General features: G+C 39.6%; 1 protein-coding gene across 2 annotated transcripts in view; it reads right to left on the bottom strand.

Moving 5' to 3' along the window:
• Window positions 1-351: 351 nt before the first annotated feature.
• The window catches only part of LOC137139351 (kazrin-like), a 144,981-nt gene continuing 122,811 nt past the window's right edge, over window positions 352-22,521 (bottom strand). The window contains exons 5-11 of one of the 2 annotated variants that reach the window (XM_067526450.1): window positions 16,483-16,674; window positions 6,297-6,433; window positions 5,814-5,984; window positions 5,397-5,480; window positions 4,167-4,356; window positions 2,754-2,890; window positions 352-2,391 (exon numbers count right to left, since the gene is read on the bottom strand). In XM_067526450.1, the coding sequence (XP_067382551.1) occupies window positions 2,221-2,391; window positions 2,754-2,890; window positions 4,167-4,356; window positions 5,397-5,480; window positions 5,814-5,984; window positions 6,297-6,433; window positions 16,483-16,674 (1,082 nt within the window). In that variant the 3' untranslated portion in view covers window positions 352-2,220. The remainder of the gene's footprint in view (window positions 2,392-2,753; window positions 2,891-4,166; window positions 4,357-5,396; window positions 5,481-5,813; window positions 5,985-6,296; window positions 6,434-16,482; window positions 16,675-22,521) is intronic. The other variant, XM_067526451.1, reaches the window with a different exon arrangement.

Below are 22,521 nucleotides of genomic sequence, written 5' to 3'. Positions count from 1 at the left end.
TAATAATAATTATTTAATTTCTGTAATGCTATCTCATTTACAAAAAAAAAAAGAAAATATTTGTGGATTTAAAAAAAAAGAAAAAGAAAATAAGACAGTGGCTCAATACATGATAAAAACAATACAGTGTTTTTCATTTGATATGTTTTAGTCCCCTGTCAGCAGAGGATCATAATGTTTGGTTACATAAAAAATAATAACTTAGATTTAAATACATCGAATGTTTAAGATAAACTGGATGAGCTGCTGTTGTTCTACGTACATGACTCAACTTTAAATCACCGCAGTGAATCACCTCTAAATCCAACATCTGTGAGCTCAAGCGTAGGCTCAGCTAAGGGTTAAAAGATAATCCTGTCACTGCTTAACAAGGACACTCTTTTGACAAGCACTGTGGTTAAATACAGCTCCAATGTAATCTGTGACTCCGTAGTGTTTCAGGTGAGATTGACAAATACCCAGTGTTAGTGTAATATCAGAGAGAGAAGAGATTTCCTGTGGGGGTGGTGCAGACTCTGGCTCAATCCAATGAAAGGATGAAAATAATCCGCTGTCTGTAGGCATTCTTTTCACTGAAGAAATGTTATTAACCTTTGGCAGAGACTTAATTGCCTTTTTCAGCATTGGCCATAACTCTGCATGAGATTTGTTTTTTTTTTTTGAGTTCATGGGGTTATTTCATATTTTTAACCTTTAGATTTGGCTTTTATTATACCAGTTCGTTAAAACCGTTCTCGTCCATGTCACCTTTAAACTGAAGATCTGGTATTCTGGCAAAAACGACTTCATTCTTAAGTTAAATCTATGTAAAGGCCTTGACCTTCAGTTTAATATCTGCTGCATTACTATGTTTATGCTATATATAATATATTATATTATTATAATTTTGTTATTTTAGATGAACTTTTTTCTGAATGGATCCACCTTCTATGCTTAAATAGGTGCTGTGTGTAAAAAACTGTCTACAAGCAGCTTTAAGACAGAAAGAAGAAAAACTACAAAAACTCATAAACAAGCGAAATAATTAAAATTTTAAGTGTAATGCTGGGATCGCTTTGTGACATTTCTGACCTGAACTTTCGCATTACAGAACCGTGTCGGTGCAGATTAAAACGCTCTGTTTTGTTTGCTATGCGAAGCTCTTAATTGTGGATCAGAGCACTTTCTGAATAGCAGAGGGTCAACTTCGCCAATGTTATTTAATTAATTATGGATGAAATCATGAATAAACATGAAATTAGTAACTGACCTCTCTTTGTTTAAACACACAGCTTGTCACCTTCTCGACAACATACCCAGAGAAAGACATTTCTGTTTAGGAGGGTGTCGTTCAACATGCATTTGGGGACTGGGACTACGTGCATGCATGTCACACATGTACCTTGGTCATGTACCTTCTATCCTTACAGATAGAAAACACACTTCTTACAATATATTTCCTGTTTGGCGTCATGTTGCTGAGGAACAAACTGTTCTGCACGGAAAGTTCATTCCAGGCTTAGCAACATCTTTGAAGTCTCATTTGAACAAACATCAAGGAGTGCCTCTGCACAGTTTTCTTGGTGGTAAAGGGAAGTGTTATACAACCAAATTGAAGGTGGATTTGAGGAGTCTGCATGTTGCCTACAGGAAACTGTTCTTATCATGGCAGTGTGGAAGGAAGGGAATGGACCAAGCAGGACAATAAACAAGGAAGAATTTAGGTTAAAAGGTGGTGAGAGGAGGCATTCAGGACAAGGAGACATTTACACACACAAAGTGTACATCAACTGTTATTTACAAGTACAGCAGTCCTTCAAGTTTCCAGTTGGGTGAAAACAAAAAGTGATAATATAAAGAACAATTAAAAGATCCAATAACACAGCCGTTTTGGAGGCAGATACAATAGAACATATCCACATGGTCGCTGTGTTACACGCTATTTACAGGACTGTACAGACATGTATACAGGTGCAATTTGCTCGTTAAGGTTTACACTTCAGCGAAGCAAGACACGCCTCCAACTTCTGACATGGCCTCTGACCATGGGTGACACACACACACACACACACTCACACTAAGTATGCATGTGAGACTGCACAAGCACACACATTTCTATATCTGTACAAACACACACACACACACACACACACACACACACACACAAACACACACACTCAATTCTGTCTTTTGATAGATGGCACAAAGGCTCTCCAGGTAGTTCACTCAGACATGTGTGCTTTACCAGTCTGCATCTTCCTCTATGTAATAATCAGGTGTTGAAGTACCATCAAACAAACCAGGGTCAAGGGACTTCCGCTGCTTTCCCCGGGCGAAGACACGCGACAGAGAGCCCAGACCCATCTTCTCTTTCTTCTTCTTACGCTTCGCCTCCTCCAGATCTTCTAGGGACTGAGAGAGAGAGAAAGAGAGCAGAGGAAGAAAGTCGATGAATAGGTGGGCAAAAGAACAGAGATGCAAGAGCAGAGAACTCAGTGAAGGGATACAAGGTGGGCGATAAAGATCACAACACAAAGGGCAAGTGACACTTGACATGCTGCCAGGCATGCACTTATTGGACAACCACATCTGGTTCTCACATAAATTCAAGTCACAGCTGCAGAGTGAATACACGACGCACTGCGTGGGGGCAAACATGAATTCAGCCAGAACGATGGCAGAGAGAAACAACAGCGGCGAGGCAGCAGGACAGTCGGCAGTTACTACAAACGATGTTATAACCGAGGGGGGGGGCAGTGGTGGGCAGCTCTTACATTGCAGAGGGAGTGAGTCCGATGGCGTGGTGAGTTGATGTCACTGGGTGTGGATGACCGGTCTCCCTCAACTGCCGAGGCGTCCGAGATGATGGAGGGCTGACGCGAGTGGCATGGGCTCACCCGCACGGCAGCCACTAAACGGGACAAGAGGGAAAAGAGAAAAGTCTTGTTTTCTTTTTTAGGTGCTTTGGGCACCAAAAAGTACTCTTAAATAAAATTATATTATACTGTAAGTCCCTGACCAAAAGCCTGAAATTATTTGCAATCATCTGCAGTTGCTGAGCAACAGTGAAAACAGCTTCACAGAGGTTTAGTGTGTGTCTCTGTGTGTGTCTGTCTGTATGTGTGTGTGCATGCCAGTGAGACTGATACATAATCAATTGGATAGCAATTTGGGGGTTTGTGACTGTTCACACATTTCCCCAGTTTTTTTTGTCTTTGTCTGCTTGTTTCTCCAGATGTCCCCAATTAGTCAGTAACCCACATGAATCCATGGCTGCCCTTTAAAACAAGGACTGAGCTGGACTCCTGCTATGGTGGTTTATCTATAACTTAAGAGTTGGCAGAAGATTTTTGCGGTTTTGTCTTATGTTTTAGTTTAGGATGATTAAATCTAAAGGCTACTAACTTGATAACCACCATCTATGTATAGGTTATTTGATCTTGATATATTGCTGACCTACTGTGCATCTTTCTGACCTTTGTGTGTAGACACTTGCAACTTAATTGCATCACGAACTGCAGTGACTGAATTTTACACCCCCATTTTACATTTAGGATCTATTATGCAAGGAGCAACGCTGAACGACAGAAGGAAAATCTGCATGTGTTTCTTTGACCTGATTTGAAATTCAAATCGGAGTAACACACGCAGTTTGTGATACATTTCAGTAGCAAATGCCAAGAGTGGCATGAACCATGGTTGCAAAAATGTTGTAACCTTCATCTATTGCACATGTCTGTGGTGAATCAGGAGGAATAAGTAGAAATAGGCAAAGCAAATTGGAAACTTTTTTTATTTCCAGAAAAAAAAATCCCAAGATTGTATTTTCCATTTGTTTCTCAAATTTTGTAAAAAAAAATAAAAAAATAAAAACCTTTAACTAGAAAGAAACAGCACTTGACACCCAGCTGATCCTCAGCTGCCACCATTCTCAAATATCAAGGAAATGTTTGTGTGCAGCAAAGACCAATGGAAAATGTAAAGCCATGTGTTGAAGTGTAACTGCTGCATAAAGCGCATGAAATGTCAAGATTGGAGCATCGTTGGTGGTCATACTGTGCAGATGGCACAATTTATCGTGTGTGAAGCAGATTTATGTGAGCATGCAGAGGGTAAATGATGGTAAAATGACCTGTAAATGGGATGATGTGTCAGGTGTCACATTAACCGGGCTCATGTTGGCCTACCTTGTCTGTCAGTGGGATGCCCTGTGTGGACATAGAGAGTCTGCTGGCTCTGTCTGATGGCAGCAGTCAGAGGAAGGTCAGCCTGCATCACCCACTCCTGGTTGTTGCCATTGACAACTGTCTCCGTGGGCATGGCTAGAGAATGGCGCTTGGGCACATCCTTGGTCAGTGTGGCTAGTGACTGTTTGGCCTTAACAAGGTAGAAAAACAGTTACATTCAGTGAGAGAGCAAACCCACAAGCAACAATCCTGGAAGGAAATGTGACAGTTTTCCACAGTTTCTGGGTTGTTCTTGACTGCATTTCTTTCACTGCTATTGTTGTTTTTATCGTACATGTGTGCAGATGCATATCTCGTGTAATTTGTCCAGAAACCTTTAAAAAGATTTCAGTGCATACAGATGTGCCAGTTCTCCTTGTGGTTGTTGTCTCATAAAAAATGCAGTTGTATGAAATCTCTCGCTACAGCTTCTGAGAACATTGAAGAAAAAAAAAAAGGAAAATATCTGGAGGAGGAGCAGTTTGCTGTTTTCTTTCTTTTGGGTGTGGAACTTTGGGGGTTAGTTGAGTGTAAAATGTAGAAACTGTAAATAATGAAACTTTTCTACAAGTTTAATGAATACATTTGCTCCGTGGAGCCTAGTTACAAAGCACAAATCACCACCTTTTGGCGGGAACAACGATGAGCTGCTGGAGCCATGGGAGGTGTGTTTGTGTGTGTGAAATCTTTCTTGTTCCTTTGTGTGCATGCTTTCTGATTAGCTTTGACGTGTTGGTGTTTCACAAATGCTCAAAATCTTATTGTGCAAATCTTGTCATCATGCCAAACGACAGCAGGCTGCAAAAAAAACACAGGCACAATCAGCTTCATTGCAATCATCTCTACCTACCAGTGGGCAAATGATTATCAATTATAGAGTTTGAACATGCAAAACAGAACACAATCACAAACCTTTGGAATAATCATTAGTTTTTGAAGTATCGTTGCATTTACCAAACATTTATTTGCCACATTAGTGCGAAACCACATTCAGATCAATCACAGCAGGAATCTGTGGGATTACTAATGTTAGGATCACTGGGATCAGTCAGGGTTCGCTGGGGGTTAGTCAAAAGCGTGCAACTGAGAAGGGGCTTTCCAAAACCACAATTAGGCCACAAAAAAGGAGAGATTTCTAGGGAGTGGAAGGGGCAAGAAAGGTCAATTTTAAAGCTGGGGCACCCATCTTACCGCCATGACCCTAGGAGAGTAGTCCCTGTCCACAAGCCGCTCAAATACCCGGAACTCCATTCTCTGATTGACACAGTTACTCATCTGGGGGGTTGGAGACATGAGGGATGGCTATACTGTATATTCAAAGGTTTTTTGTCTTTCATTAAACTGTATGCAGCACACCCAAAATAATGCGTATCAGGTAATGAAACAGGATTTGTGTCTTTCTCGGTAAGTGTATGCACTGCTTTTGTTTTAAATATCTCTTCGATGTTTAAATTGTGATGAAAATGTGTTGGAGCCCTAATGTCTGTACAGTACTTTGGTTCAGTTCAGCATGTTTAGTGTAACGTATGTGTGAAACAAAGACATGAATGCATTAAAGAGGGGCCTGTCAGTCTGTCTACTGTTTGTTAACTTTGGTTTCTGTCTCACCATGGCCAGTTCAGCCTCCAGCTCCTTGATGCGGTTCTCCTTGAGGTCGAGCTGAGAACGCAGCATCCCAGTGTGCTCTGTAGCTTCCTTGGTCTGCCGCCGAAGATCCCACTTCTCTCTCTCCAGCAGGTCCTTCTCTTTGGCTAATATCTTCACCGCATCCTCGCTCTCCTAGTACACACAGAGATCCTGATGGATTGATTCACAAGCATAACTTGCAAAATAATAGCAATGACCCAAAGGTAAAATCGGTAATTAAAATCATTCTTTTCCAGAAGAGTTATTTTATTTCCAAAGAGTGGCAGTGCTTCTTTTGACTAACTTTATTAAACCTGCTGTAGATGATTATGCAGAACTGCATACAGTATCTCTAAACCTCTTATCTTAACATAAATACATCTGTCATGGTGTCGTACTGTAAATAAAAAACAAAAAATCTTGTTTTTTTTGTGCCAATATACAGCCAGACCATGGGTGCCATACTTTTCTGTGCTGCTCATAATTGCGTATGAAGTCACGGAGCTGCTCCTCGCGGCTCTCCAGTGTCGCATAAAGCTGCTGCATCTGGTTCACCAGGTCTGCTTTCTCTGCCTTCAGACGCTTACGGTCCAACTTCATGGCTGCAAAGAAACAAAGAAGGAAGGAAGGAAGGAAGGAAGGAAAGAGAATGAGAGAGAGCGAGAGAGAGAGAGCGAGCGAGCGAGAGCAAGAAAGAGAGAGAGAGGGTGAGAGAGAGGGCGAGAGAGAGACAGAGAGAGAGAGAGAAAGAGAGAGAGAGGGTGAGAGAGACAGGGTGAGAGAGAGGGCGAGAGAGAGACAGAGAGAGAGAGAGAGAAAGAGAGAGAGAGAGAGAGAGAAAGAGAGGGCGAGAGAGAGACAGAGAGAGAGAGAAAGAGAGAGAGAGAGAGAGAGAGAGAGAGAGCGAGAGAGAGAGAGAACACAGCAGCAGTTTTACATTGGTGTGTTTGCATATATGCCAGCAAAAGTACATGTACTGTGTGTGGGGGAAAGCACAGTACATTTGTACAATGGAAACATGAAAAAAAGAATGGGTTACATATGTCAATTAGTACGAGTTGTCAATAATTCCACATTTGACCATTTCTTTATGTAAAGCTATAAGTAGGTAATTAAAGAATTTCGAATATAAGGCTGTTTAAGTGAAATAAGGAAATACACCTCATTTTGCTGGTCTAATGTGGTGTGACTGCACGTTGATAAAGAGGTGAATCTCCCACGAACCCTCCTGTCAATCAACTCTTTGCTGCTAGCTTCGTTAGAGGCTGGGTGTCTCTTTTCATCTTTCTCTCTCTCCCTCTGCCACATTCCCTCTAATCCTCTGGCATCTCACCCACGCATCATGATAAAGAATATGGCTCAGTGTCGTTATTCAGACGAGCTCTAATTTTCTCAAAGACAACATCTCCTTTTTCTTTCGCCTGCATCTGTCTGTTCTCCTGCTTTTTCTTAATGTGCTCCCACTCTTCATGCAATGCTGTTTCCCGACATCTGCTTAAAGCTTAGATTCTCTCCAGACACATCTCAGAACTGACATACATTTTATTTATATTTTATGTATTCAGAGTGCATCTGTCCACCTTTGTCTTCTTCACTTTGACATCTATTTCTAAGCAGCACGACAGCTCTGACAGTTGCACATTTCGCATCACCACACAGTTCTTTTGTCCTCTTGATGCTTATTGTGTGTTCACCTTTTTTTCCCCTTCTCTATTTTTATACCCACGAGCCAGCTGTGTGTCATTAATTAACTTATATCACAGTCTGGTTAATTGCATGACATTCACAAGTTGCATCTGGGGAGCATGCTCAGGCAAGCGTAATGGAAGTGCAGTTTTACAAGGACAGATTCACACTCTCTCCTCCATTTTTCTCATGTCACCCTCTCATATCCCTCCTTTTCCTGCGTTCTTCAGAGATGGAATGCCCAGTCAAAGGCATTAGCAGGCCAAGCGAGCCAACGAAGGAAGACAAGAAGCATTCCTTATTGGCCAGGAGAAACAGGAAACCTCCCAGCACCTGCCTCAGGAAGTGAAATCAAAGCTGCCTTTGAGAGGAGCCAAAAACATTGCTGCTGCCTCACATCCTGCACCTGTGACCATTTGGCAAAAACAATACTCCTGGTGTTGGATAGAAGAAAGCACTCACTGTGACTCCATAAAAGGGTCCATTCACAGTTGCAAATTATTTTATCACTTTACCATTTATAACCTATGGAAAGACACTATTAATATAAAAGGACGGTCCTGCTGCTCATTGTAGGTACATCACACTGAAGAATGAACAGTAGATGTGATTTGAAAACACTAACAAGTCTCTTGGCCAGTTGAGCGCAAAACTTTGCATCCCCTTACAATGAAATGGCAAAAAGAGTGAAACAAACAATGTGCATTTAATGCAAGTTCAGACCATGGTAAAAACTTCACCTCATTCCTTCTTAACCACAGAGTTGACTTTGCTTTATGATCTTGTTTAAGGATCGCCACCTCTTTATTTTTAGCTTTGTGATTTATGGTAGGAGGCTTTGCTTTAAAATCTTCTGATATTGAGCTGCATTCGTTCTTCCCTCCATTTTATGCAGAGCTGCAGTGCCTGATGCAGAAATACACCCTTAAAACGGTGAGCTCTGTTTCTCACCCCACACCCCTTTGCCACATAATCTTGTTCCACACTCATTTTGTTCACATGCTCCTTAGGATACTCTAGGCATGATACCTGTATCTAATTTCTAGAGGTAAGCAATGTCTTCCTGTGTGCTTTTCCCTAAAACAATTCAGACTGTGGGGACTGACTATAAAGATGTGGACTTTTATTCCAGTGAGCTTTAAGCTTTGTCATGTCCCTTGGCTGTTTGTTTTGGATTCTTCTCTCAAGCAAGTTCCCTAGCACCTCTTTCAATTATTTTTTTTAGTCTTTCTCTTCTTGGAAAAGTATTTATGGTCTTTACATGTGGCACTGGCATCTCTAAATGGAGGTTTACAAATGTCATTCAAGTCTTCTGATCCCGTTTTTTTTGTAGTTCGCAAACAGCTTGCGACTGCCCCTGGAAATCTACCCTCTTGCAAGTTTAAAGTGCAGTTCCATTTTAACACACCTGGTGCCACTCACCAAGCATTAAGCTGACTGTCTCTTTAAAGATCAGAAACCTGGTTTGGTATAATAAACTTAATTACAAATAGAGTTTTGCATGGATGGTGCAAACTTTTACACTGACATAATCATTATATATTTACTAGGCTACAACTTTCATATATACACTTCTTGACAAGTTTTGTTACTTCTGATGATGAAACATTTGTACTTAATGTGCATTACTCAATGTGCATTAAATAATATGTTGATGAACAAATATTATTTCTATTTTATTCTTTTTGCCATTTTATGGTAAGGGGATGCAAATGTTTTCACTCAACTGTATTAATGACTTACATACTTTTCTACTGGATCCAAGAGCCAAAAATCTGTTTTAAGATGAAACAAAAGGGAACCACCTACAGGAGGAGAAAGGCCAGACCAGGAATCATGCAAAACAAGACACATTAACTATCAAAAGTGTAAATTGCAGTTCTCATAGCACAGTGTTAAAAACTAAGAACATCAGTATGCGATATCACCCTCTTCTGAAATCTGCATAACCAATTTTTATCTCACTCCAAAAAGGCTCTTCTGCTACCAAAGTCCTCGTGTTTTTAAGTAGTTTAATAGGAGCATCTACTACTGTAGTGTGCTAAAAGCCTTTGTCTGCTGGACTTGTGTTGCTGCTGAAGGGCTTAGATTGCCTGCAATGAGTGGGCCAACTCATTAAATACAAAACAGGAACACTCGACTCCACAGGGAGTTCCCATTGGCTTGATACTTTTATTTGCTTTCTTGCTCAGCGTTGGATGAGAAGATTGATCCTGCACTCATGGCCGTACTAGAATCAGCTGGTTAGCTTAGCTTTGCAGAAATGGGAAACTGGATTATCTGCTCATTGCCTGGCAATGACATGGTGTTGACAAGTATCCGGGAAGTTTCTGTGCTTGCTCAAGAAAAAGTCCCACATATTATGTATATATAACCCCCTGCACAGCCAGGTGTTGCTTCTACACATTGTTTATGGGCTAGAGAAATTAGATTTAACACATTATTATAGAGCTATTAAACTGCTGCTATGTTGATATTTGGACAGAGTCAAGCTGGTAGTTCTGTCCTGCTTCCCGTCTTTATGCTAAGCCAAGTAAACTAGCCACAGGCTGTAGCTTCCTGTTTAGAAAACAGACATAAAAGTAGTATTTACTATATGAATAAATTACATTTTACTGGGCAGGAAACGCTGTGGCCAATTCAAGGCATAATTAAGTGTCTAACATTCAGTTCCAGGAAAAGACTTTCTGATGATCCTTGATTGTGAAAAAACTAAATCATCAACACAGCAGTTTATACCCTTCACTTGGTACATTTTTTACATCCCACTCACCGCTTGTCTGGGGTTAAATAACACCACTGATTGTCTAGTGTACCCCATCTATTATGGAACAAATATAACAACATCTAAGCCATCATTTCTGCTAAATAACATTTCCTGTTTTTCCTTTGGCCTCTAACTGAAAAGGATTTGTTTGTGGAAAAATAAACGACAAATGTGTGCGGTAACAATACAGAGGTATCTGAGGAACCAGTGGCCATAGCATACGTTTTTAAACATTTTAAGTGAATTTTTTTTTTTAATATTGTGTTTGAACAAAGATTACTCTGCAAGCAAGTTTAGTTTTGCTTCTAAATCACACAACAGGATCACAAAGATAGACCCACTTATCAACACCCCCTCAGCAAATGATGCACTTCACATTAATGAATGAAACTACTCCACACTGACACTGACTACTCCATATAACTTCAGTCCTAAAGAGGAAGGACAGGCTTTTAGTCAGCTCTTAACATAATTATTTGAGAAGAGAACAAAAGAGACATCAGCTCATTGGAGGGAGTCTATCGTTCACAGTTTGGGATTTTAAATCTGCCAGCTGAATGATCAAGTAGGAGCCTCAGAGCTGCACAGTGAGCTCCTCTCCACACTTCCTCTGTACAAACAAAGTTGTGTGTGGTTGGTTTCTGCATTGGTCATGTATCAGCCTTCTTTGCAGTCATAGTGATATTCTGACATGTTAATGTTAAGCAGTGCATGGATCTTCAAACATTAATCCTTGTTATATTGTAAGTTTAATGTTGTACCTCTTGCAACTACCCCCTAAAATAGATCAAACATTTCTTATATCGCTTACTGGCGACTAAGCGAAACAACAACAACAACAACAACAGTGAGTCATCGGTGGATCACAGAGAGAATCTTACAGGTACTTTGATCCCGTCGCAGCACCTCGTTACTCATCTCCGTGTCTTCATTGGATCAAAATGAAGTGAATTGACACAGTAATTTGTTGAAAGGATGGGCTTAACTCTTCAAGTGAAAGCAAAGGTTTTACAACTGCAACAAAGTTTCAGAAACAGTGGTACTCACACAGTGTCTCTCTGATGACAGAAGCACTCTTCACTACCACTAGGGGACAGTGTGATCCAAAAACATCTCACTGAGACCAACTAGATTGAGGTGCACCTTGAACAGCTAAGTGTCTCTCATTACCTGTTACTGGGAAGCTGCTACCAGCACTGAGGAAGCACTGAGGAAATAAATTACAATAGATTTGTGACAACCACAATGACTTATATTTGGTTCCCAACATTCAGTTGAAATCATAAATAAAACCATTTCTAAATAAAACTAGACTACTAAAACTGCTTCAATTACTTTTATATTATCAGGTTAAGTAACTTGATAAGCTTTGAGTGTGTGTGTGTCTTTGTGTGTGTTTGTATTGGTGTTTAAATGCAAAGTGAAGGAAGAGCTCTTGTAGTCAAGGACAGAGCTACGTTCTGGTGTAGTGTGAAATGACACTAAACAGAGCGGACATGTTGTGCTTGGATGATACATAACTGTTTATTGCTTGGATTCGAGCTCTGGATTAACTGGGAGTGATCGTAATTAGCCCGAGCAGAAATAGCTAATTAAAACAGCAGTAGAGTCAGCTATACTTTGAAAATTCATAAAAACAACAACCAAATAGAACCGTGCGCCCCGTTAGTCAAACTGTGGATTATTTTCTTGTAATGCCTTCACTTTGGGATTTTGGGATTGTTAAAACAGTTTCAGTTCATTGTCAATTCTGTAAGTGAAGGTTCTGGTGCTGTGGGGGTGGGGGGTTCTAGAAACGACTGAAGCATCAGCTGTTGGGTTGAATTGAGTGCCCACGGGCCTCATAACAAAACCTGCAATTGTAAGAGCTTGGCAATTACCCACGATTACAATTATAGTGCTCACAGACCGATGTCTTGCACACAGTGGGAGTGAGCTCAGGCCTTAGCGTCGAAACCATGTGGGCCTCACACAAACAAAAGGCACAGGGTGGCGATAAAGGAAGAGACAGGCAGGAAGAAAATGAAGAATTACTTAAGAGAAACATACAGAAATGTAGTGTGGCACTAGTGTGGATTATCCATTTTGTATTCCTAGGCACAAGAAAATCTGTATGTAATTTAGCCACAAACTGTCTGAACTGAGGTAGGAGTGGCACAACTGTGAGCCATTCCCACAGTAAACAGGTATTATCTCAAGTGGCAGAGAGCAAAAGAGGGGACAATGCATTTCTCTCACACTCCAGCCTTTTGCTTTTTCATCCAGAGCAGAAACACAAGAAAATAATTTAATAACAACAACAACAACAAAAAAAAGCACAAGGCAGCTTCACAATAATTGTTGGTAGCACTTCAGTGAAAGCCCCCAGGGCGCTTAAAATCTCCCAACATTGCTCCCATTCTTCAGGGAAAAACACTTTGTTTGGAGCATCTGGAGAGATGTTCACAATATGCCAGCCTTGCGAAAACTGAGGGAATCAAATACAGTCGACACCTTGCCTTCAATCAATTGGAAGCACAGGGAAATTGCTGTAGTTAATGAGGTCTTTTCACAAACATTTGACCTTGTTTTTTTCCCCAGGAGAAGCCCATTTAAACTCTTTCCATCTCCAACAACTAATGAGTTTCTACTGTATTACACCCTTTAAATACAAAAGTAAGCAGACAAAGTGACTGACTTTTGAAGGCTTTAGAAAACGTTAGAATTAGAACACTGATTATTGAAAATCAGTGACAGTTGAAGTGAACATCATTGATTATCTTTTTACAATGGCACCTGTTAAGGGATGGGATATATTAGACAGCACGTAAACAGGTCCTGGAGATGATCCGTTGCACGCAGGAAAAATAGATAAGCTTAAGAATCTGAGCAACTTTAATAAGGATTGAATTGGTGGGTTGTCAGAATCGCCATAACAACAGGTCTTGTCAGGGTGGTCAGGTTCTACTAAAGAAAGTCCAAGGAGAAAAAACAAAACAAAACCGTGAACTAGCAAAAATGCCCCTGGTGCCCAAGGATCTCCACAATATTAGCCTGGTGGTTTCAGTGTAGTGATGATCAGTGTACATATCAAGGTTATCGGTTTCCGGAATAGCAACCCAGTGCAAAAGACTCTGACTTGAGCTGGGTCAGCGACCACAGCTTATTTGGCAAAAAAGACCACCAATATTGTATCATATGACTCCTTGCTTCCTCTCCAACTATGAGTGTGGCCATTCAGAGCAGCTAACTCTGTGTTTTGATGGACCAGATGTGAACAATGTAAAGCTTAGTTCATTTGAATCATAACAAGATCTCAAACATTTTTGAAGCTGTTTTTCAGGCAAAGAAATACTGCATTTTATACAAGAAATGTATTGTTTTTTCCCAATACTTGATCATTACAAAATGCTAGTTTTTGCAAACATTTTTCTGCTTCCTTGACATCCCCCTAAATCTCTTTAATTACCATTTGTTTGTTTTCCGGGACACATTTGGTCATCGCCTTCCTCATTTTTAATTTTCTCTTCATTGACTGTGATGGCCTATTAAGATATTATTAAACACAAAATAAACTTGTTCTGTCTTGACTTGGTGTATCAGAATATTTATAAAGTCACACATTACAATGAGCTGGCTGTCCTTATCACAACAATCCCACACAGTGTAATTATCACCAGTACTGCCCAGTTCCATGTGCAAATATCTGCAGCACAGAACATGACTGTGTTTGGTGGAAGCAGCTGTGAGAGAAACACAAACAAGGCAACAGGACAAAATGACAGATGCGTTTCCACAGTCGGCTTGGAAGCAACTCTAAATATTGCTGGGGACAAAACCCGAATTTACTGCCAACTGCACCCAATAAATGCAGTATGTAAACAAAACACTAGCTAATGCGGTTGCAGGCATTCCATAGCTGGAAAAAAGTATCCTTCATGGAGTTTGAGCAAAAAGCTGTGGCAGCTTATGAAGATACAAGTGACAACTGTAGAGTAACAAAAGAGCTGAGAACCGGCTACTGCTGTGTGGGCCAAGAAAATCACTAAAACACAAATAATTCACAAGGTTGCCATTTTACTTTGTCTTTGGAGTCACTCTCTGGCTAAAACCTCACACTTGTGTTCTATAGCTTATATAAAAAGACGAATAGCAACAGGAATGTCAAATTTCTCAAGTTCTGGCTTCTTCAGACAGGCCTCTGCATCTACTCCAACAAATCAAACAGCCAATTTCCTGTTGTCCTCCTACTTAACCACACACCAGATCCACTCTGCTTAATGTTTCTGAACCTTAGAAGCCGACCAAAGACCCCTTTTTAAAGCTTTCATCAGCCACTGATTACTTTCAGGGCCTGCTGGGGTTGGTGGGCCTTGACCTTCATTAACAGACCTGCGTCATACCAGTGTTAGCATGCTCCTTGGTGCCGTCTGTTCCCGCAGCCAAATATCCAGTTGAAGAAGAGGTATTTTAGGCATTTATTTGATGTGCGCTCCATTCTCCTCTGCTCTCGTCCGTTTGGGTTTTTTAGTTCAGTTCATTTGAAAAGCGTAGGCCGCAAGTGTCAAGTGAAATGTCGCAGCAACAAAATCCATTGACAGCATGTCATGCGTTTGTCTGATACCAAATGTTGGTTTTGCGCTCTCCTCATTCCATGGGCAATAATTCTTTGAAAAGAATGATTCACTGCCATGCTGATGACATCTCTGCTTGATGCCCTGCAATCCGCTGTTCACTGCCTGGCAGACCTTGTTCATTACTTCACCCTGTACACAGCCTCTGTGGAGGCTGTAAGTGTATTATCATTTTGTATACACTCATTCATAAAACAGATATGCAGCACAAAATACTGTGGTTACTGGTCATTAACAGAGCAGTCTGTATTAATCTGCACTACGCATAAGCAATTCATCAGTTATGAAAAGAAGCCATTTCAAATGGTAATGCCCTCAGTGAGGGCCTTCTCTTTTGCTAAATAAATGTTCATGGTAACCTGTAGTCAGACGTTATTTAAGTATATTAGATTTTACTTGTACTGTATCTATTACTACGCATATAAACCTAAAAATAAAATAAATGAACCAATTTCCTGTGGTTCTGTGCAAGATCTCCTAATTCACAACACTGCAAACTGCCAGAGTCTATTTGTACTTGCAAACGTAAGGCGGCACTCCTCTACTGACTTACTATGGCAGCAGACATAACCTTCTTTTCCTAGGAACAAATCTTCCAAACCTTCCATATTTTTGTCTTTTCAGGTCAAAACATGACACTTGAATAATTTTTTTAATGCTTAAATTTCAGGATACAAGTTTGAAGACAGCGTTTTTATCACATCTTCCATCATATTTAAATTGAGAACACAGCAACAGCTCTGTTAATACGGAACTTTTACAACCCTATTTCCAAAACTGTGTGTTGCATCACCTCACATTTTAACAACGCTGTCAGCGTTTAAGAACTGAGAGACCAGTTGCTTCACTTTTTAAAGCAAAGATATTTTAGCCCATTCTTGCGCGATATATGATATCAACTGCTCATATCAGCAGCCGGTAAAGTAATTTTAACAGACAGCAATGACAATTTTTGGCAGATTTGTGTTACAATTGCGGTAACAGTAAAAAGAAAATGCTGGATTAAAACCTTAAAAAGTCAAATGTAGTCTTCTAGTCTCAATCACTTTTTTTCTTTTAATTCATGAACATTTTCTGATGAACAAAATAAACATTTATTTTTCTGGATTTTTTTACTCCACTTGATTTATTAAGTTTTATCCACATCACATTTTGAGTAAATGAACGCAAATGGAAGCACATCAACAATTTCTTTTCTTGTAACAGAATAATAAAATGTAATTTCTGGAAAGGCTTCCTTTGTAATATTTTAGCTTTTGACCATTGAAAGGAAAATGAAACAAAAAGTGCAGAGACAGTTGTGATGCATGACATTTAACAAGCTTGTAAATGGCATCAAACCAGGGACTTTGCAGTGACCAATATTGCTGGCCACTGTCAGAATGAACAAGATTTAACTATGATATTATATTAACTATAATACATATCTTATTGAAATCTTTTTTATTTAGTTTTTCCATTCAAAACCCATTGCAAAAGAAATTTTTTGGCTTTGGCTCTTGCAGCATCATTGTCCATATTTTATAATAATGTTGATGTTACTGTTTTAAATTGCTCAGAGATTGCTTCCTGGTGAAGTCCTTACCTTGCAGAGCCTCCTTGGCTCGGTCCAGCTCCTGCTCCTTCTGGGCAAGCTGCACGCGGAGCTCAGTGGCAGAGAGCATGTCGGCCGAGCAGCCTCCCTGGGTCTCCTCCAGGTCCTTACTCAACATGTCCTTCATCTGCCGCAGCAGGTGCACCTCTTCCTGGAGCTGGGCCACCTCCTCACGCAGCAGGACTACAACACAGAAGGGAATAAAAGCTTTAATACAGACACCATATCATGCCCTAAAATACATATATTAAAATGTGTGTGGTCTTGATTTGAAGAAAAAAAAGGGGTAATAATGATAGCTATGCATATTTAATCTAATCTCAGTTGTGCATTAGCTGCATGACTACACACATGGCCTGAAAGGCAAAATCATTTTAACATCGCCATTGGAGGTTATGTTTTCCTTTGTAATTGAGACAACTGCAGGACCAAATTAATGTCAGTAATAGGTATCGCATGGATTGGTGAGGTCCAGTGCATGAGTAAAGACAAGGCACTGACATAATAAAAATTGCCTTTGAAGCTGCCTGTTGAAACTACTGTTGGAGGGATTTATGAGAAAAGAAGAGATCCATTTAATATTCAGTGACTGGGGTGAGCTGCTCTATGGCTTTGTCACAAAGAAGCAGACAATAAAATAAAAAACAGCAGCAAAGAGAAACTGATTTTTCTTCACAATTCTAGCCACTGAAAATGTTTCAAAGTGCCTTTAAAGTATCAGCAGCAGAAAGAGAACTTCATATGCCTTTAAAACAAGCCACAGCAGACAAATGTCACACTTCCATTTCTCAAATCAAACCTCACAAACAATATTTTTAAAATACAAATTTAACTTTTATGCACAGGGAATGTGCCTGTCAAGGTGGAGCATATGGAGTGTAATTTATATGAGAATGGGTAGAGTCAGTCTACTCAATTTCATGCATCCTCAGGGCAGAGAAAGGCTGAGGAGAACTGCTCAGCCCCATCTTGAATGAATCCACTATCAAGTGCCTAGCATAAATCACACTTCATACTCTCATTTCCCAGGTCCAATATAACTGCCTAAAAAAACCCAACAACAAAAAACAAAACAAAATCAATCAGAGATGAATGGGAGAACTGAGAACAGGAGACTGAATATGCCAAAATACTCTGAGAGGAACAGACAAATTGAAGGCAGAATTCAGACTGCACTTTCAGCTTTATAATAAAGGCTGTGTGAAGATGTATAGTGCAGATCAACAAACAGTGCTAAAAGCAGCTTTCCAGCAAAGGCTTTGCATTCTGCTGAGCATCTGTGGAAATAATCCTTACACAGTATGTCTGCCCATATTGTTCATTTTTTACAGTATGTCTTTCAACAGTGTTACGCCATAGCATCAGCCAGATTAAAGAAATCTGTAAGCGATTTCTACCAAACAATGTTCAGCTAATATTCTTATTTTCTCTTATTTTAAATCCATCAATAATTGAGCCTCTGATGGTTAAGTTTTGTAATGATATGTCAGAGGGGACAACAACACCAACTTATGTTCCCCTTCAGATTCTGTGACCTAATGAGGAGTTGCATCTACTGTATATTGTTACTTTAAATGACCACATCACGGCCAGATACAATATTTTGAATAATTGAAAGTACATTTAGATAGCTGTGACAGCAGGTTAGCAGTAATTGTAGAACACTAACACTACATATGTCAATATTTGATCAACCTGTTTTATGTCACAGTGGAAACAGATGTAGTTACAGTTACTGTAAAAGCAATTTAATTTTCAAAACAAAGCCTAGAGTAAAATCAAGAGTCTTCAAGATTAAAGAGGAAAAACTCAAATTTTGGTTAAAGGAACTCGCCGACGATCAGATCAGGCCTTTCCTATGAAAACATTCTGCCATCCGACAGTGTTTTTGTTATTTTGTCAAGACAAAAAAGCAAATACAACAGACCTTATTCTATAATGCTCTAAATAACATCGCAAATGACATCCATAAAAAAAAAGAAAAGACAAAATATTTTAAAAATAAACCACCTGAATATTAACATAATAGGTTACTGCATAGGTGTTTGTGGTTTTCTGAACATGCTAGAAACACCCACACTGTCTGATGTCACTGGCAACACAGTCGTTGTTATTGAGTGATGTCTATGTGAATGACAGGACTATCTTTTAATCCTGTGGTTTGGCCGTGACACCAGCAGCTCAGACTTCACTCATCTTACAGACCTGGTGTTGTGCTCCTAACCCGCCATCTTGGACCCACAGTTGTGATTGATACAACAAACTGCGAGGATATGTAGCGTATGCAGCCTTGCTCCGAGTCCATACAGCACCACGTGGATCACTTTAGCTCTCACCTTTCCTTCACTGAACTCAGTCAAACCTTTAAGACCAGTTCACTGCCTGTATTTGATGTACCTGCTTCCCAGAGCCTTTGAGTCTGTTAATTTGTGTTCACTGACTAAATGTAAGTGGCTGCCCACTAAATAATGAAAATGAAATGTAAAAGGGGTTATTAAGAGAAGGGTTGAGGAAAAAAAAAATCCCGGCAAGTGGAGCGTCATTACACAGAGGTATACTTAATGAACCCAGTAATAGAACCACATTTTACGGAGCAACTCAAGCAGCAACACCCTTACTGGCAAACCAAAGAGCTGTTCTGGAAATAACCGAAAACACAAGACAAAATCCTACCCACTGAATCGATTCAATCCCAATCACATTCACATTCAAGTGTATACATACTGTCTAGATTGTACAATACGTAGAAAAGTAAGTAGCAATTGGCACAAAGATGCAAAAATGTTGGTATTAACGTTACACCAAACAAATAGTGGCTAATGATTCTGGTTTTTATGATCCTCAAACCCTTGAGACAGTAAGTTACTTAGTAGGGATTTATACGGTGGCCCTGAGAAATCAAAGCACTGCAATTTCAGAAAACTCCAGCAAATATACACAAAGAACTTCACTAATTTGGCAACACAGGGGCAGCATTAAGAAACGCACTGAAAAAAGGTACAACACAACCAAACTGAGAAAACCTGTGCAAAAAGCCACAACCAGAAATGTGAACTGTAATAGCAATGCTTCTGGGGGACACCTAAAAGTGACATTTCTATTTGATAATGTAATCCATTTCTCAATACGTGTTCCTGTCTGTACTTGCATTCTCACGGACTTGTGAAAGTTCAACAACCAAAGCCCAAGTACCATTCCTATTCAAAGGTTCCATCTACCCAAGTACAGATCAGAAACCTGGAAGTGTTCCCACTTTGCCCATTTTATTGAGGGTACTTTGGGAGCAGACTTGTTTGGAGTTGCGGTAGCCAGGTATCCCAGAGTGCTTTGTGGGCCAACCAGAGGTCTTGGTGGAGGGTTTCAGCTAAGCTCAGAGCTGATTAAAATTTCATCCTCGTACTGCTATTGCGCCACTTTTTCAAGTTGTAATATTTTTTCATGCTAGAAAGTACCCCTTTAGATTTATAATATGTGGTCTGTTTGTCCAAATTGTTTCGATTTGTAAATTTGATCATACGTTTTCGGCACTGTGAGAACCGTTCTTTCATATCAGCAGGCTGTAGACCAGCTTCTGAGAGGATCTGATGGATAACATCCACGGTCATCCCAGGGGACAACAGACTTATCTCAGTAAGCTGTGGTAGTCTTACCACTAGCTCTGTTGTCAGTAGCCTTTTATATATGATATTATTCACTTTGTGTTTCAGTGTAATTATCAGTACTAAGCTAAGCTGCTGGTGTCACTAAGAACACTGCTGCCCAAATTGTAAATACTTCACCCGTCCTCGGAGTCCAGACTTTATTGAGAAACGCCCTTATTGTTAGTTGCTCCCAGAGCCATTTCCGTTGTGTTGTGGCTTTTTGTAACACGTTTCTTAATGCTGTGCCTGTGTTGTCAAATTGGTGAAGTTGTTTTTGTATATTTGCTTGTGTTTTATCAAATTCCAGTGCTTGAGCTCTTAGGGCCACCTCAGATTTGTTTAGTCATAGATGATATTTGATTGATATTTGGACTCATATGATAACAGCTTTTATTATAGTTAGTATAGTAGAGTTTATAGTATATAGATTATAGTATAGTTTATTATAGTTATAGGTAACACAGATCTTGCACAAAGCACCAAAGACCCATCTTTGGCTTTTCAATTCAGTTTTAAAACCCTCATGTGTTTGCCTGAAATTTAGGTACTCCTCATTATCCAACTTGAACATTTGCACATTTACTGTTGACTTGTTTTAATATGTTGGGTTAGTGTTAGGGTTAATATTTATTATTTTAATAAAATTAATGTAAAGCACCTTGATTACGTGTATGCATGAAACATACTATTTGCTTTGCCTTAATAAAATATAATGGTATATTCACCTCTACAATACCTTAGAACAGCACTGACAGCAATGCAGAGATATTCGTTTCAAAAGGTTTTGACCAAGGCTCGCTCTTCTATCCAACCACAGAACGTCAAACCCTGAGTGACACATGTCAACACAAAAGACTGTTGAACCTTGTGATTATCTATGACCACTGGTTTTAAATTGCATTTTGAGTAAGATCCACCTCAGCGGATGGTTCGTTGACTGGATCACAATCTGTCATGGTGGTTGTTTACTCTTGTATTAAGCTCTGTCCACTTACTAAAAAGAGTTGCATATTGTAGCTTTAATAAACAACTTCATGCTCAGTGTAATCACATGTTTGCACTAAACTACCAAACTGTCTGTCTAGTGGTAAAAACTAGTTCCACCACAAATCAGGTAAAACATAAAAATGCTGCATCAGTGAAGACATACTGTACACAGTAAGCCACAGAGAATATCTATCTACACACAGAGTACTTTATACTTCCTTTACATTCACAGATAATAATGCAAATATTTTCAGTGAATGTATTATTTTACCTAGGAATCCAAGACTTGTTGTAATTCAGTGTTTTATAGATCTATTTGTACTTTTTAGTCAGCAAGAAAGTGTTAAAGCAGCACAAAAGCTGTCACTAAACTAAGACTATTATTTAAACATTCTGAAAAAGTTAGAATGATCAAATGAAACAACTTTACAAACAAAATGTTTGCTTTGAGTCAAACCTTTCTGTATGTGTCATGTGATTTAGATGAACTGTTGTAGACAAATACTAAGCAGGTTTTCATAGACAGGGACAAAGTATTTCCTGATCTAAATAAACCTGCAGAAAATAGGGAGATTTCACATCCACATAATATTCATTTCTGACTTAAATTAAACACATGGTGACAAATGTGATGTGTCATAAAACTGAATAACACAACCAACAGTCAAATCTATTGCACCAGTGACAGATGATGGTTAAATTCCTGCACTTTACCAGCACCAGAAGCCTCAACATCCAGGATAGGAAATGCTAGATTAACTTCAAAGCATGCCACAGCACGTATTAGCTGTGTGTGTTAGGTAGAAAGAGATACAGATATGTTATTGTCTTCGTCAGTTTTCTGCAGACAGCCACAGTGCTGGAGCACTCGAGATAAGACAGTCAGAGGTTGAGGAGGATGGTTGGGTGGAGTGGAGTAAAGATAGTCACCTATTTTTAATGTCCGCATTGCCTCTAGGTTGGCAAGAAGCACACACACTGTAGCTAGAGTCATAGCTTTCTGATAAGTGCTATCACTCCTGCTTTGGCCCCCAGGCCTCCATACAGCTCATTCTCATGGAAGGTACTTTTTGCATAGCAGCCAACTTTTGTCTCATGAAGTATAAGGTTCTCCATTTTGCATCTTTATATAGAACCTCACTTCCCAAAAAGTTGGGACGATGTGTAAAACGTAAAGAAAAACACAAGGCAGGGATTTGCAAATCTCATCAACCCATATTTTATTCACAAAAGAACTTAAACATATCAGATGTTGAAACTGAGGAAAATATTAGCTGATTTTATATAATGCATCTGGTGGTGAGGAGCAACTAAAAAAACATAACTTGCATTGACATTTTTTTTAAACAGGTTTAAGGGAATCATGAGAAAGAACAGACGCAACCTTGGGAGGTTAAAGAAA

The sequence above is a fragment of the Channa argus genome, chromosome 13, assembly GCF_033026475.1.
Source record: "Channa argus isolate prfri chromosome 13, Channa argus male v1.0, whole genome shotgun sequence".
NCBI classification, from domain to species: domain Eukaryota; kingdom Metazoa; phylum Chordata; class Actinopteri; order Anabantiformes; family Channidae; genus Channa; species Channa argus.
Note: the sequence above shows the minus strand (reverse complement) of the source record. Positions and strands in the feature narration are given on the sequence as shown.